Source organism: Colias eurytheme, chromosome 9, assembly GCF_061535395.1.
Source record: "Colias eurytheme isolate Ceu_HAF_F1 chromosome 9, ilColEury1 Martin Lab GWU primary, whole genome shotgun sequence".
In the NCBI taxonomy this organism is placed as follows: domain Eukaryota; kingdom Metazoa; phylum Arthropoda; class Insecta; order Lepidoptera; family Pieridae; genus Colias; species Colias eurytheme.
This window is the reverse complement of record NC_142988.1, coordinates 6,636,377-6,650,554: the sequence shown is the minus strand read 5'-3', so window position 1 is coordinate 6,650,554 and position 14,178 is coordinate 6,636,377. Positions and strand designations below refer to the sequence as shown.

Below are 14,178 nucleotides of genomic sequence, written 5' to 3'. Positions count from 1 at the left end.
CTTATAGGACCTAACGGAGACCTATCGATTGAGGTCATTTTTGACCCAAAATTCTATGGATGGGGTGCTAAAGTGCATTTTTTTTTATACCTAAAATTTAAAAAATTATTTAAAAAAAAACTAAAGGGGACCTAACGAAAAAATTGTGGGACCTTAAAGGACCTAACGGGGACCTAACGATCAAGGTCATTTTCGACCCAAAATTCCATTGATGGGGTGCTAAGTTTGCACTGGTGACACATCGTGATCTTATCAAATCTTAGTATCAAATGTCCATTTTACAATTTTCCGTGTGAATATTTTTACGGTGACACTGCAATGATTATATTATTAAAAAAATTAAATCGATTTCTTTATTTCAATATAAATCGACTCTACATTTACATTTATCTTTAATTTGAATTGAACATTAATTTTAATTTGATTTGAGAATATTAAATAAAAATAAAAATAAATAAATATGTGTGCGTGTAATAGTGTACACACGTAACCCCTCGTTTTCACCAAGAAACAAGTTAAATACTAGTTTGATACAAAACTTGTAGAATACTTTTCAAAACATAATTATTTATTTTACACATGTATTGAGACTGTCTCAAACATTCTTTCGTTCACACTTTGTAGCCAACAAGTATTTATACAAGTATAAAACACATTTGCGTTTACACTGAAGTCTGTGACATAGTAGAACTTGTCTGATCCATTGATAGCGTTCTCACCTACAAAACACAGTCGTGGTTTAGATAAGTATTGTTTATTTTATTGCAATTTCTGTATAATACTAGTAACAAACAAGTTTTAAACTTTATCCATGTTTGTTGGATAAAGTTTTCAACATACATACATATCACAAGTTTTTTTTTTTTAGAAATTATAAAAGTAGGTACGACTGAATTTGTCTCGAATTCTACAAGTATTGCTACAACAAAAACAAGAGATCATAAACATGTAGGCAACTTAGATCAGGCAACTAGAAGTTTTCAACCAACAAGTTTCATATAAGTTATCCTACATGTATCAAATTTTGTATACAACATGTTTTACACATGTCTATGAGAAACGAAAACATTGCATCAAATTTGTAAAATACATGTATTATACTTTGGTGAAAACGAGGGGTAAGAAGTGAAACTTCTTTATGACCTTATGAATCACGCGTGGTAGGGATAAAAACAAGATGGCGCGTAACGGCAAAATGTTACACTAAATTTTTTTACAACCCCGATATAGAAGTTTCACTTCAAAAATATTAATTTGATTGAATAAGGTTCACAGATTAGACATTATCTGTGAACCTTATTATAGATTAAACAGATTGATAAAGTTGTTTAACTTTATTTAATCTGTTACTGAAAGCACTGGATCACAGCGCATGCGCCTGACAATTTCGGCCATATTGTTATGACGCATACAAGATCATAGGTCTCCGCCAGTGACGAGTCTTCTCGCAGTTGACGTGGCTACTACGTACCGTCCCGTTCGCCCACTCCGGACGCAGCATATACGGTGACGAGGAATACGTAACTGGTGAGTGCTTGTATTGAAGACATCTTGCGGTCTGTCACGGTCGCCTAAATTTGGGCTCACAAACATGATGTCTACTTGTGACCTTATTGCTCAACTTTTCCATACAACGCTTTGGTCCCGAAATATGTTACAAGCTAATGTACGCAATTGGAAAATTTTCCTTGTTATGACGCGATAGTTCAGTTTTAGAATGTCACCAATAGGGACTATCAACAGTATCACTATGATGACTGATGAGACTAAAGTAACAGTAACATCGCTGCATGCTTATGATACTTAAAGTTCTTCAAGAAACACAGAACGTTGACCTTGAATATTTTAGGTGAGCTAGTTTGGCATGGACGGAATGGTTGAGGAGAATGGTACACCGAGCGGAGCGAATGTTGCGGATCCATTGGCCAGCCCGGGGTCTTCCAATACAGCCCCGCATGTTGTCGTGACGAGTATAGTTCAACTAACTTTACCTACACAGGCTCCATCAGCACAGGTTATTGTTTGTTTATGTTTGTAAATATATTACAGTGTGGTGCTTATCGGTTTTTACTATTAGTATCTTATACGGTTGGTATCAAATAACAATATTATACATTTGCAGGTGCAATCTGTAATCCAACCAAATCAACAATCAGTGATTCAAACAGCATCTAATATACAGTCAGTGCAATTACCAAAAGGCAATGTGATTCTTGTAAGCAAACCAAATTCTGTTATACACACAACACAAGGAACTTTACAAACATTACAAGTAAGTTTTATAATTATTTAAATTAAAACCTTTTAGAATTAAAGTAATAGTAATACTAGGATTGTGAAGAGTGACTTAATGAATCTTATGTTATCAAGGTTTATATTAGTACAAGACTTTGAAACATTAAGATTTCTTTATTATTTTTGGTAGGTACATAGTGCAAAGTCTAAACAAAAATTATTGTATGTTACTCAATAATGAAAGTTATAAAAGAGAATAACTTTATTTATTATTATCAAAAATATTTAATCTAAATTATTATAATTGCTTTTTTTTATAGATTAAGCCAGAGCCTAATACAGTTGTCAGCACACAAGGACAATCAAGTGACGAAAGTGGTAGTGATGATGAAAGTCCAAAAAGAAATTACAGAGAAATGCTCACGAGGCGGCCGTCATATCGTAAAATATTGAATGACTTGGGAGGAGCAGAAATAGCTGGTATGATAATAATTTTTTTAACATATTATGTTTAGGTGCTGCAGTAGTCAACAATTCTACACAAAGATATAAAGAATGTGCTATGACAAATATTAATGTATCATTTTATTTCAGTTTATAGTTGCCTATATTGTTTTTATAAGACTTAGCATCCCTATACACCCCACCAAGCATGCAGATTCCCATTCCTGAACTTGTATAATATATTTAGTGAAAAAAATCTGTAAATCCTTTTATAAAAACTCAAATCACATCTAACTGGGTCGGAGTTAAGACAAACAGTTCAAGGAAATATGGTCTTACAGAAAATCGCATGGGAACTAAACCAGGACCTGAGAATGAAGTGTCGCTGTCATCTCCTTTGTCATTTGCACCAGGTTAGTTAAATGTGCTGCAGCTGACACTTGGTTTCTGTGTGCAACATGTCACTAACCTGTTACAATGTATCACAACCATACCGTGTTCCTTCACGGCTTATAACCATTAGCTTCTGGTGTACACCATCATTTTTTGTTTCTCAACACATTGGCTCGGTCTTGATTTAGTCTCATGGTGGTCTGTTGAATTCATAAAATCCTTCTTCGTTGACCCTTTCTCACTAGTTATAGGTGCCGCAAAATGTTCTTTAATGGTAACCCTTATTGTTAATGAATTCAATGTGCAATGCAAAGTTTATAATCTATTATATATCTGATCTATTTATCTTTATATATTAGAAAAGAAAATTGTATTATTTACACCATTGAAAACTGAAGAATGGCTAAATATTAAATTAGATTTCAGTGATTGGTTTTATTGGTATCTGTATAAGAAGATATATTTGAGGAGCTTGGAAAAGCTTCATTAAAAAGTTTTTATAATTGCACTATCTATATTAGATTTCTTTAATCCAATCATGAAGAAGTCAACTCTTCGAATATATATTTGCTATAATTGACTATGGCACATGGTGGGATTATTTATTTCATAATTTATTATTTGTATTTTACAAATTATATAATGTTACATGTTTGGGGTGACCATATTTATTATATATATTTTTAAGGAAAGTATTACTTGCTGCTTTCTAGTTCTAGCTTTACTGAGATAAACTATGATGTGGTATGACTGATGAGTGAGGTATAATACAAGATGATATTATTTAACCTACCCTCTTTATAATCACCTTGTATCTTTATAATTTGATGGTTGAATTACTTTGATTTTTTTTATTATTTAGAAAGTTTCAAGAACATCCATTTTGTTATTTAAATCTATATACTTAGGTATTTAATTTCTATATTATACATGATAATAATTTAATATCATAAGGATATTTAAGTCTTAAGTTTTTATTCTGTTAACTTTTTGTGGTATAACTTTAATATTATTCATGCTTCAATTTATTCACGCAAAATGACGTAATCGCGCTCAAACCAATGACAATGACGTCATTCTAGCAGCTGTGTCATGTTTGCTACAAAGTTGATAATCATTTACTTAGCTAGTGGATACGTAATGTAGGTACTAATTTTTGTATATTTTGATTGTACATTTAAATAAAATGCTTGCTTTTAATTGTACAAATAAATAATGATTGTGTATGTTTATGCAAATTTATATATTTTATATACCCACTAATATAATCACGAATTCTTTATACATAAGTAGACCTATATAATTTACACATGATTATTTTGATAATATATAAGTACTATTATTATGTTGAATTGAATTAAATCAACAAAAACCAATTGTTTAAAAAAAATATTGAGCACAATCTTTATATCAAGTTATAAGTGTTGTCAAAATTGAAATTTCAAATAATTGTATGAACATCACTAAATACCATATAAGGATTATAATATTTTTTTTTCAGTTATTCCAGCGGGAGCTTTGCAAACAGAGAGTGGTCTTCATACTTTGGCGGTATCGGGTACTACTGGCGGCGGCGCCATAGTACAATATGCTACCACTAACCAAGATGGACAGTTTTATGTGCCGGGTTAGTAAAAATACTTCTTTTTTAGGATATTTCTTTAGCATTACTTTTTTTAAGAAATGAACAAATGGTGCTATGTTTATAGGTCCTATATTAGAAGATCAGACACGAAAGCGCGAACTTCGCCTTTTGAAAAACCGTGAAGCCGCCAGAGAATGTCGGCGTAAAAAGAAGGAGTACATTAAATGCTTAGAAAATAGAGTAGCTGTTTTGGAAAATCAAAACAAAGCCTTAATAGAAGAGCTAAAGTCACTAAAGGAGCTATATTGTCAACAAAAAACAGAATGAGATCCAGCTGGCTAGCCAGATGTGCCATTGAAAATGCTGGCAGATGCCATGAGGCACACATTGGCAATATCTATGCTGAGTACATAAAATTCTAACGGCTCAAGAAGCTGTGATGATAAAAATGTTCAGTTGAGTCCAAACATACTGAAAAATTTAACAACAAATTGCCAATAGTGTCATTTACTATTAAAATACTTTCGAAGTCAACTCCTTGAATATAGACCAAGAAATAAAAAAAAAACACCAACAATTTATAAACACCTATCTAATTAAGACCTGTAAATAATATTATATTTTTATCTGAAACTACCTGCAAACTAAAGTAATAATAATGAATTTTATATAAAAAGTCTATTTTGAGTAGATTTTCATCTATCATTTGATAAATCTTAATGTATTGTTAGAATTGATATGTTTATCTATTTGATCATATTCTATAATGTTATTGTTTTTTTGTCATCTAGTTGATTATTTTTATGATATGTTGCAAAAATCAATACTTATCTGTTAAAATGTGTTGTCTCAATACAATAAGTTTTCTTTTTTTTTCAATGACGACCTGTAAAATGTTCTGATGTATTACTAGAAAAAAGGTGACAGAAGCTCTGTTGATATATTAATTTAATTATAATCTATACTAGAAAGCCTATATAAATATTAAATATGTTGTGGTTGCGTTATTACGATAATTGTCTTGTTATACCTGATTATATTCCTATATCTGTCCGCTTTTCTTAGAACGAGATAAAAAAAGTGAAAACCTGTATCGTAATAACGCTCTCGATCAATTTATCGGTTCTATCTGGGACCTTCAAAGAACACGAAAATGTTGGACATTATTTTGCAACTAAATGTTTTCTTAAAAAATCCCTTAAATATCTTCAGTATATTTCATGGTTGTACATGTTAATAAGTTCACTTTTAATATTTTGTTTCACAAGAATTTCTAATTAATAGTAATGTATAGGATATGTTTTTTTTAAATCATACAACAGAGGTTTTTTCGTGCCATCGCCTCATTCCTCATTCACCTATTAATTGTCAAAAAAAGCCTATCTATTATTTTTATTCAGAAGTATATACTTTTGTTATTTCTTATTATATGTAACTATGAGTTGTAAATAGTCATATTACAATTACAACTCATCTATAGCACATTTTATGAAGTGAACAGAATTACCGATTGTGAACCATTCATTTAAGTTGCTTAGGTATTATAAACGCCTAAATATGGTGATTTAATAGATAAGCCAAAGTTATTTTTTAGTTCATTCGTGCAATAACCCTATTGCAATGTACAGTTTAAATTAGTGATGTACTAAATTTCACACATAAAAATGAAATGTACAGTGTGTACATATAGCTTAGATATGTATAGATTGTATTTATATAAAGTTTGATTATATTGTACATATTAAAATGAAAGAAGTAAATTGAACGAAAATTGACTCACTTCGCATATCACAAGAGGTTTTATTATGCTGGTTAGTTTATACAAAATAAACCTATTTTAGTATTTTTTGCTATGGATAAAATTACAATATGTGGAGTTTTACTAATTTTCTTTACATTATCTTATCATTTTAATCTTCTTGGAGGGTAATTAATTGACTTGATTCATTATTAAATATAAGATTTTATAAGTAGGTAGTCAATTGCCATTAATATCATGCCGAACTCTATGTATAAGTTTGTACTGTTATTAGTTTTTTTGTTACGTTTTACAAACAAAGTAGACGCATGTCTTTAGTGGCAAATGGCAACAATTAATGTAAGACATTGTGGAAAGTGCCTTTTAAATTAGATTGGATAAAGTTTATACCAACATAGCTTTTTATGTTAACTTATGCTATTTATAAATATTAATAATATTAACTGTTTGATGTACTTCTTGGTTATTTTATTTTAATATATTATTATACATTTTATTTAGGATAATATTCTTAGCTGTGATGAAACCAGATCATTAAAAAACAACTATCACACTTAACCAGCATCATTTATCTAGAATGAAGTCCCTCAATCTTCCTTTACAGAACTAATGAAAGTAAAAAATTAAACACTATCATAATAAATAATATCACAAAGTACCTACTGTATACTGGCGTAATGTACTATTTGATATTGAATAGTTCCTACAGATTTTCTGGTATTTTTGAAAATACATGAAGAAAAACAATAATGACATTAGGAATCTCCATGTTCCAACAAATTTTCAACATACCAAGAGGAGGTTCTAATTCGATTGTTTTTTATTTTGTTACCTCAGAACTTCTGACTGGGTGAACCAATTTTGATGATTTTTTTATTAATTATTTCAAATTCCCATTAAATTTCTTCTAGTTGTGACAATTTAAAAATAATTAAGTACCTATTTTTACAGTTTTTTTTTTTGCCACACGTTATGAAGTAAGTACAACCTTTGAACTTGAAACTTAAACAATAGTCGACCCTTAAGTCGACCTCTTTGCCATATAAGGAATCAAGCCCAAATTTATTTTTATAAGCTTATGAAGGAAGTTAATTTACTCGTTTGAGGACTGTTGTTGTGAAACATCTAAAACAGATTTAACGCTATATGATTATATGTACGTCTATACTAATATTATTAAGAGGAAAGGTTTATAATTATGTATGTATGGTTTTCACTCAAAAACTACTTACTGGACCGATTTCAAAAATTCTTTCACCATTAGAAAGCTGCATCTTCACTGAGCAAGATAGGCTATACCTATTGCATTTTCAAAAAAAATTAAGAGATCCTTACCAAAAATGCAATAATGTAACCCAAGGTGTAATAAATTTCTTAATAAAAATTCTGTCATCGCGTGCGCTGCGGAAATGGAATCTATTTCTTGAAGTACGAGGTTGGTTCTTATGAAAAAAACGTAAACAACGTAACAAAAGATACCACGGGCGAAGCCGGGGCGGACTGCTACTAGTCTATAAACAGCTTATATTAGGTTGTGTAAGGTGTTTCATATCTGCCAGGCGTCCCGTGACGACACCAAGACGACACAGAGCAAGTAACATGACGACTGACGACTCGCATTTTTTTCAGGATCATTTCATTTGCTGGAACTTAATAAATTCCAACTTCTCTTAATAAATAAAAATCTTATTAATGTTCTTTGTCGTATTATTCTTAGAGCAATAAAGTGTGAATTGTTCACAATAATTAATTAGTATCGTAAATAAATGGATGAATACAAATACACACCGAAATTATACGTAGGTCATTGGACGACTCGGGCGACCGACACTTAATAAAATACTTACTATTTTTTTTAATAAATATCTAAAGTTTTCACTCTGTGCTTTGCTTGCATCCAGAGCATATCATCCATGCATCAACAACATAATTTTACCTACATATTATACCTACACCTACCTAGGTATACATGCAGTATACTACTCAAGAATACATATTATTTTGTTTTACTTGTGAGGAGCAAGAACTATATAATGAAATATTTGTGTTGGATAGTAGATACATTTAATTTACGGCTATGGGATAAATAATATCATAGTACCAATAGGAGCAGACAATGTACCTAGTATGTTGCAATAATGGGAACATTCCACGAAGTTTCATGGGTCAGCATGTATTTCTAAATATTATTATACTAGCTTGTGAGATTTTCGAGATAAAACTATCCTGTGTCAATCAAAAAAACTCTGTCACCTGTTTGCAAATTTCATGAAAATGGGTTCAGCAGTTTTTTTTCTTGAAGGAGTAACAAACAAACATACAAACTTTCGCATTTATAATATTAAGATATACAGTAAGGGTACAGATTTATAGTTAAGACTAGAATTTAGATTAAAAAAGGTGACACTTTTTATAAATTTTGATATTTTCATTATTTACTGAGTTGTTTCTTCTTGTTTCTATTTTTACAAAAAAACACATGAAACTTACAACAGTATTAAAAGTATAATATTCTGTGAATTATTGATAGCTCAAGTAAAGGTGAAATGTAACAAAAAATAATAATCTACCATATCATGAGTAAGAAAATACATTTACAATTTATTCACTTTTTATTTTATTAAAACTCAGTACTGAAAGTACATAGATACCTGAAAAAATAACAATTTTGAATTTTGTAATTAAAATAAGGTACATTTGCAGATATTTTAATAATTATGGCTTCTTTTTTATAACTGCATAAATCATATCAATCAAATATACAAAGCAAAAGATAAGAACTATTTAGGCTCCGAAATTTATATAAGTAAACAATGTCTTAAAAAATAAGTTTAATTATGTTGTTAATCATCAAAGTTTTGTGACAAAAGAAAATTTGCTGCAAGATTCTCATTCTTTTCACAAGCAAAATAAGCTTGAATAACCATATGTTCAGGAAAACCTAATGCTTTTAATCTTTCAATAGCTTCTTTGTCTTGGGGTGAAACATGGATGACATTTTGTGGCTGCTGATTTAATTGACTTTCGGGAACAACAACTTCTTCTGGAGCTGTAACAGCAGCACCACCAGATGGTGCATTCACGGGTTCGTTGAGCATTCTCACAAAAGCTTGTTGGTGTTGACTTATAGCTTGCAAAAGTGCAGGGTTAGATTGTCCAATTTGCTGCAAAACAGTGTTTAATAAATTAGGATTTTGTTGAATTACTGCACGCATCTGTTGAAATTGTGGTTGATCACGAAGGAAACTTAAAGGATCATCATCTGCGCTTTCTTCTGCCTCTTGTTCTTGCAGTATGTCATCAGGTATACCTGTTATTAAGTATTCAACTGCTCTTTCTCTATTATTAAAAGAGGCACGGAGAGCTTGTTCTACCTGTTGTCGATTATAACCCATGTCCATAATACTTTGAACAGTAGATTCAAACTCAGGATCAATTGGTACAGCTACTGGTTCAACAGCGCGTTCCGGCTCTGGCGCTGGCAATGTTTTCGGCGCTTCCTCTGCTTTTTTGTTTTTACCATCTCCGCTCTCTGTTGACGTACTTTCACCAGCTTCAGGAGCGGATGTAGATGTTTGCGGAACTTCGGCTGTTTTGGGCTTTGTTACCATTATAACAATAAATTTCTTCTCATCTATGTTGTATTTCTTAAGTTCATCGTCATCAAGTAGAATTTTACCTGCGTAAATAAGTCTCTGATTGTCTGCCGCATAATCTTTGCCTTTTTCAACTTCAATTTTAAGTTTCAATGCTTTAACGGTTTCGTCCGGATTTATTTCAATTTGAAATGTTTGCTGTTGTAATGTTTTTAATGTCACCAACATCTTGATTAACTTTCGTATTCCTACTGAAATTCTTAAAACTCTTGTTACGAAGATAACTATTCTGACTCGACAAAATTAACCAGTAAACATAACCTCGTTTCCTAAATGTCATTTGTGTTTGGATAATCGTAACAAATAATCAATTATTATTTTATTTCATTAAATAAATAAAAAAATATTTCATATATCATAAAATACCAAAATTTACTTATTATTTAATTTAACAAAATAAATATTAAAAATTGTAGTTACATATTTGTTATACTATTCATTAATTTTTGTGGACGCTTGTGATTTACCAATGCAAACTTAGCACCCCATCTATGGAATTTTGGGTCGAAAATGACCTTGATCGATAGATCTCCGTTAGGTCCTTTAAGGTCCCACAATTTTTTCGTTAGGTCACCTTTAGTTTTTTTTTAATTTTGGGTATAAAAAAATACACTTTAGCACCCCATCCATAGAATTTTGGGTCAGAAATGACCTTAATCGATAGGTCTCCGTTAGGTCCTTTAAGGTCCCACAATTTTTTCGTTAGGTCCCCTGTAGTTTTTTTTAATATTTTTTTTTTTAATTTTGGGTATTAAAAAAATTACACGATAGCACCTCATCCGTAGCAAAATTGGTGAATTTTATCAAAATCGTATTCTTTACCGTAAGGTCCGTATAGGTCCATCATTGAATTTGTTAAATTATTGCACGCCTCATAAGCGAAGCGTTGAGGTGGGTACTACTGCCACTTCGCGCAAAACATCTGATTTTTCAAACTTAAAATGTCTTTATGTATCATACATTGCACTTGTAAGATAATACATACACACACATATTCAGAAAAAACACTATTTTTAACATTCATGATATTTTTGATGTCATTTTTGTTATTTAAACTAGTTAAAAAACAGTTTAAAAAAGTTCTGTCTTGGACGTCCGTGTGTCTGTATGTGCGGAGGATTTTCTTGTTAACACGATAGCGACCGAAATACTTTACTAATCGAGTCTTTTTTTTTCTCTTACGCTTGAGTATGCTCAGGAATAGAACCCTTTCATTTTTCAGGGTCTGATTCGATGTGGTTTACTTGTTATTAAATAAACAAAAATAATAATTAATAAATAATTATTAAATCGATGTATCGTTTAGCGATATGATCAAGACAAATAATCGAGTCATGTTTACTCGATCATTGATGTGGCCTCACGAGACTATCATGGAAAGAAAATATACTCAAATTTAAACTTTATGGACTAAGCGATAAAGTTGAATTTAGAACGCGATATTGAACCGCACTCCCCACGAGACTATCTTGGAAAGAAGTACAAATTTAATCTTTATGAACTTAGTGATAGAGTTGAATTTAAAAACTCGTCGCTTAAAAGGGCGTAAATTTTTACGACTTTCTTAGTGACGGACTACTTCTAGCTATCGTCTATACAAATATTATAAAGAGGAAAGGTTTGATTTTTTGTTTGTTTGTTTGTTTGTATGAATTGAATAGGCTCCGAAACTACTTGGCAGATTTGAAAAATTCTTTCACTGTTGGCAAGCTACATCATTTCTGAGTGACATAGGCTAGGTTTTATCCCGGAAATCCCACGGGAACGGGAACTATGCGGGTTTTTTTTAAAACGCGGGCGAAGCCGCAGGCGGAAAGCTAGTTGTTAATAAAAAATCGCGCCCAAAGAAGTCGGTTACAAACATACAGGTGAAGCTAATATAAAGCGTGTAAAAAAATATTTTTTTAAGTATAATTTGAAATGAGATGAGAAATAGCCTTTATTATATTAAAATTTTACACAACTGCCCAAAAAGGAGTACCTATAATGTTTATTTTGTAAGTATATATTTATTAAAATTTTCGCTCGATTACTTTTAACTGACAGAACATTTTAGTGATTTTAATGGTACGGAACCCTTCGTGCGCGAGTCCGACTCGCATTTAGCCTTTTTTTTGTAATGTTAATCTTGTAACCTTTCTATTATTTAATTTGTTTATATGTATGTATTAATATTGCGTATGTTTCAGATTATACAGGGTGTACCAAAAAGTAGTGATGAACGGAAGCTGAGAGGTAGAGGACCTAGAGGGCTATCCGAATCACCCCCATGTATGTTATGCGATTTTTCGTATTTTCGGAGTTATGACGATTTTTTCAATTTTTCACCTATCGCCGAGTACGATGATATTTTCACTCATGCTGATGTCAATGATTGCGGAAGATGCTTGATTTTTTTTGTGTGCTAAGCTGAAAGATAGGCCAATTCAGTATGGTAACATTTACTATCGTTAGATCTTTGAATGGAATAAAAAAAAGAATTAAATGGCAAGAAAGATAAAATTACCCAGTATGTTCACCACTTCAAGGGCCCGTAAAAAAATAAAATCACATAAAAAAAGTTTTCCGTTTGACTTTTAAAAACTTGCTCTATCTATCAGATAGCTACCCTGAAAATTTCATTTTATTATTCAGAAGGCTTCAATCGAAAAATTTAAATCTAAATGTGGTAAGTGCAAAAATTGAATTAACATGATGATCATTAAAACCAATAAATAGGTGTTTAATTACCAGAAATTTTTAAAATAACCCCGCTGTTGCTCAATGCAAGTGCGACATCACCGTAAAAAGTTGTCTTTTAAATGCCTGAATGCCCTTTTATCATTTTTAATGGATTCTTCTGCTACTATGAATTTCCGGGTTATTTCGTCCAAATTGTGGCATTCTCTCATGTAGCCGAGGTCTTTTTAATATTCCCATTGAAACAAATCAATGGGGTTTAGGTCGAGGGACCGTGGAGGCCAGGCTTTAAGGCAGGCGTCACCGGCGCATGCGCAGGCTGCAACGACCAATCCATCTTTCAGGGTATCTTTGCCCTTTAGCCTGGCCTGCGCGGTCCCCGGACATAAACCCTATTGATTTTTTTCCGTGGGGATACTACAAAGACGAGAGACTGCCACAATTTGGACGAAATAACCCGGAAATTCATAGTAGCAGAAGAAACCATTAAAAATGATAAAAGGGCATTCAGACATTTAAAAGACAACTTTTTACGGTGATGTCGCACTTGCATTGAGCAACAGCGGGGTTATTTTAAAAATTTCTGGTAATTAAACACCTATTTATTGGTTTTAATGATCATCATGTTAATTCAATTTTTGCACTTACCACATTTAGATTTAAATTTTTCGATTGAAGCCTTCTGAATAATAAAATGAAATTTTCAGCGTAGCTATCTGATAGATAGAGCAAGTTTTTAAAAGTCAAACGGAAAACTTTTTTTATGTGATTTTGTTTTTTTACGGGCCCTTGAAGTGGTGAACATACTGGGTAATTTTATCTTTCTTGCCATTTAATTCTTTTTTTTATTCCATTCAAAGATCTAACGATAGTAAATGTTACCATACTGAATTGGCCTATCTTTCAGCTTAGCACACAAAAAAAAATCAAGCATCTTCCGCAATCATTGACGTCAGCATGAGTGAAAATATCATCGTACTCGGCGATAGGTGAAAAATTGAAAAAATCGTCATAGCTCCGAAAATACGAAAAATCGCATAACATACATGGGGGTGATTCGGATAGCCCTCTAGGTCCTCTACCTCTCAGCTTCCGTTCATCACTACTTTTTGGTACACCCTGTATATTTATGTAATTTCGTTCAGACTGTCATAAACTTTTAGTACTACTTTTGATAATAATTAGAGCAGGCTCCAAGGAGATGTTCGTTTGCAAAAATAGCGGACCTAAATCTGACTTCTGATATATATTGTATAGATCCCAGACATCCTATAGACAGATGTTGCCAACCAGTTTTGTGGTCCCCCTCCCCCCACCCCGGTAATTAAATATGGCATACAAAGAAAAAAATAAAAATTTCCAAAACATGCCGTGTGGGGTATCAAATGAAAGAGCTTATTGAGTAGATCACGAATATATAGCATACA

The 14,178-nt window shown here is 31.8% G+C and overlaps 2 protein-coding genes across 6 annotated transcripts; one reads left to right on the top strand and one right to left on the bottom strand.

The window, feature by feature from the left end:
* Positions 1–1,377: 1,377 nt before the first annotated feature.
* CrebB (Cyclic-AMP response element binding protein B) lies at positions 1,378–6,871 on the top strand. 5 transcript variants are annotated; one of them, XM_090105749.1, is made up of 7 exons: positions 1,378–1,527; positions 1,850–2,014; positions 2,123–2,272; positions 2,556–2,715; positions 3,021–3,092; positions 4,574–4,699; positions 4,794–6,871. In XM_090105749.1, the coding sequence occupies exons 2-7, from the start codon at positions 1,865–1,867 to the stop codon at positions 4,982–4,984; spliced, it is 849 nt and encodes a 282-aa protein (XP_089961875.1). In that variant the 5' UTR covers positions 1,378–1,527; positions 1,850–1,864; the 3' UTR covers positions 4,985–6,871. The 5 variants fall into 5 exon arrangements, with proteins under 5 accessions (XP_089961875.1, XP_089961873.1, XP_089961878.1 ...); XM_090105747.1 differs by having other exon boundaries at positions 4,782–6,871; XM_090105748.1 differs by having other exon boundaries at positions 1,527–1,666; positions 4,782–6,871.
* A 2,145-nt stretch (positions 6,872–9,016) lies between these two features.
* LOC149905860 (lysine-specific demethylase RAD23A-like) lies at positions 9,017–10,338 on the bottom strand. Its single transcript, XM_090105777.1, has one exon. It carries the CDS (start codon positions 10,238–10,240, stop codon positions 9,260–9,262), a length of 981 nt encoding a protein of 326 aa, XP_089961903.1. The 5' UTR covers positions 10,241–10,338; the 3' UTR covers positions 9,017–9,259.
* Between the last annotated feature and the right edge of the window lie 3,840 nt (positions 10,339–14,178).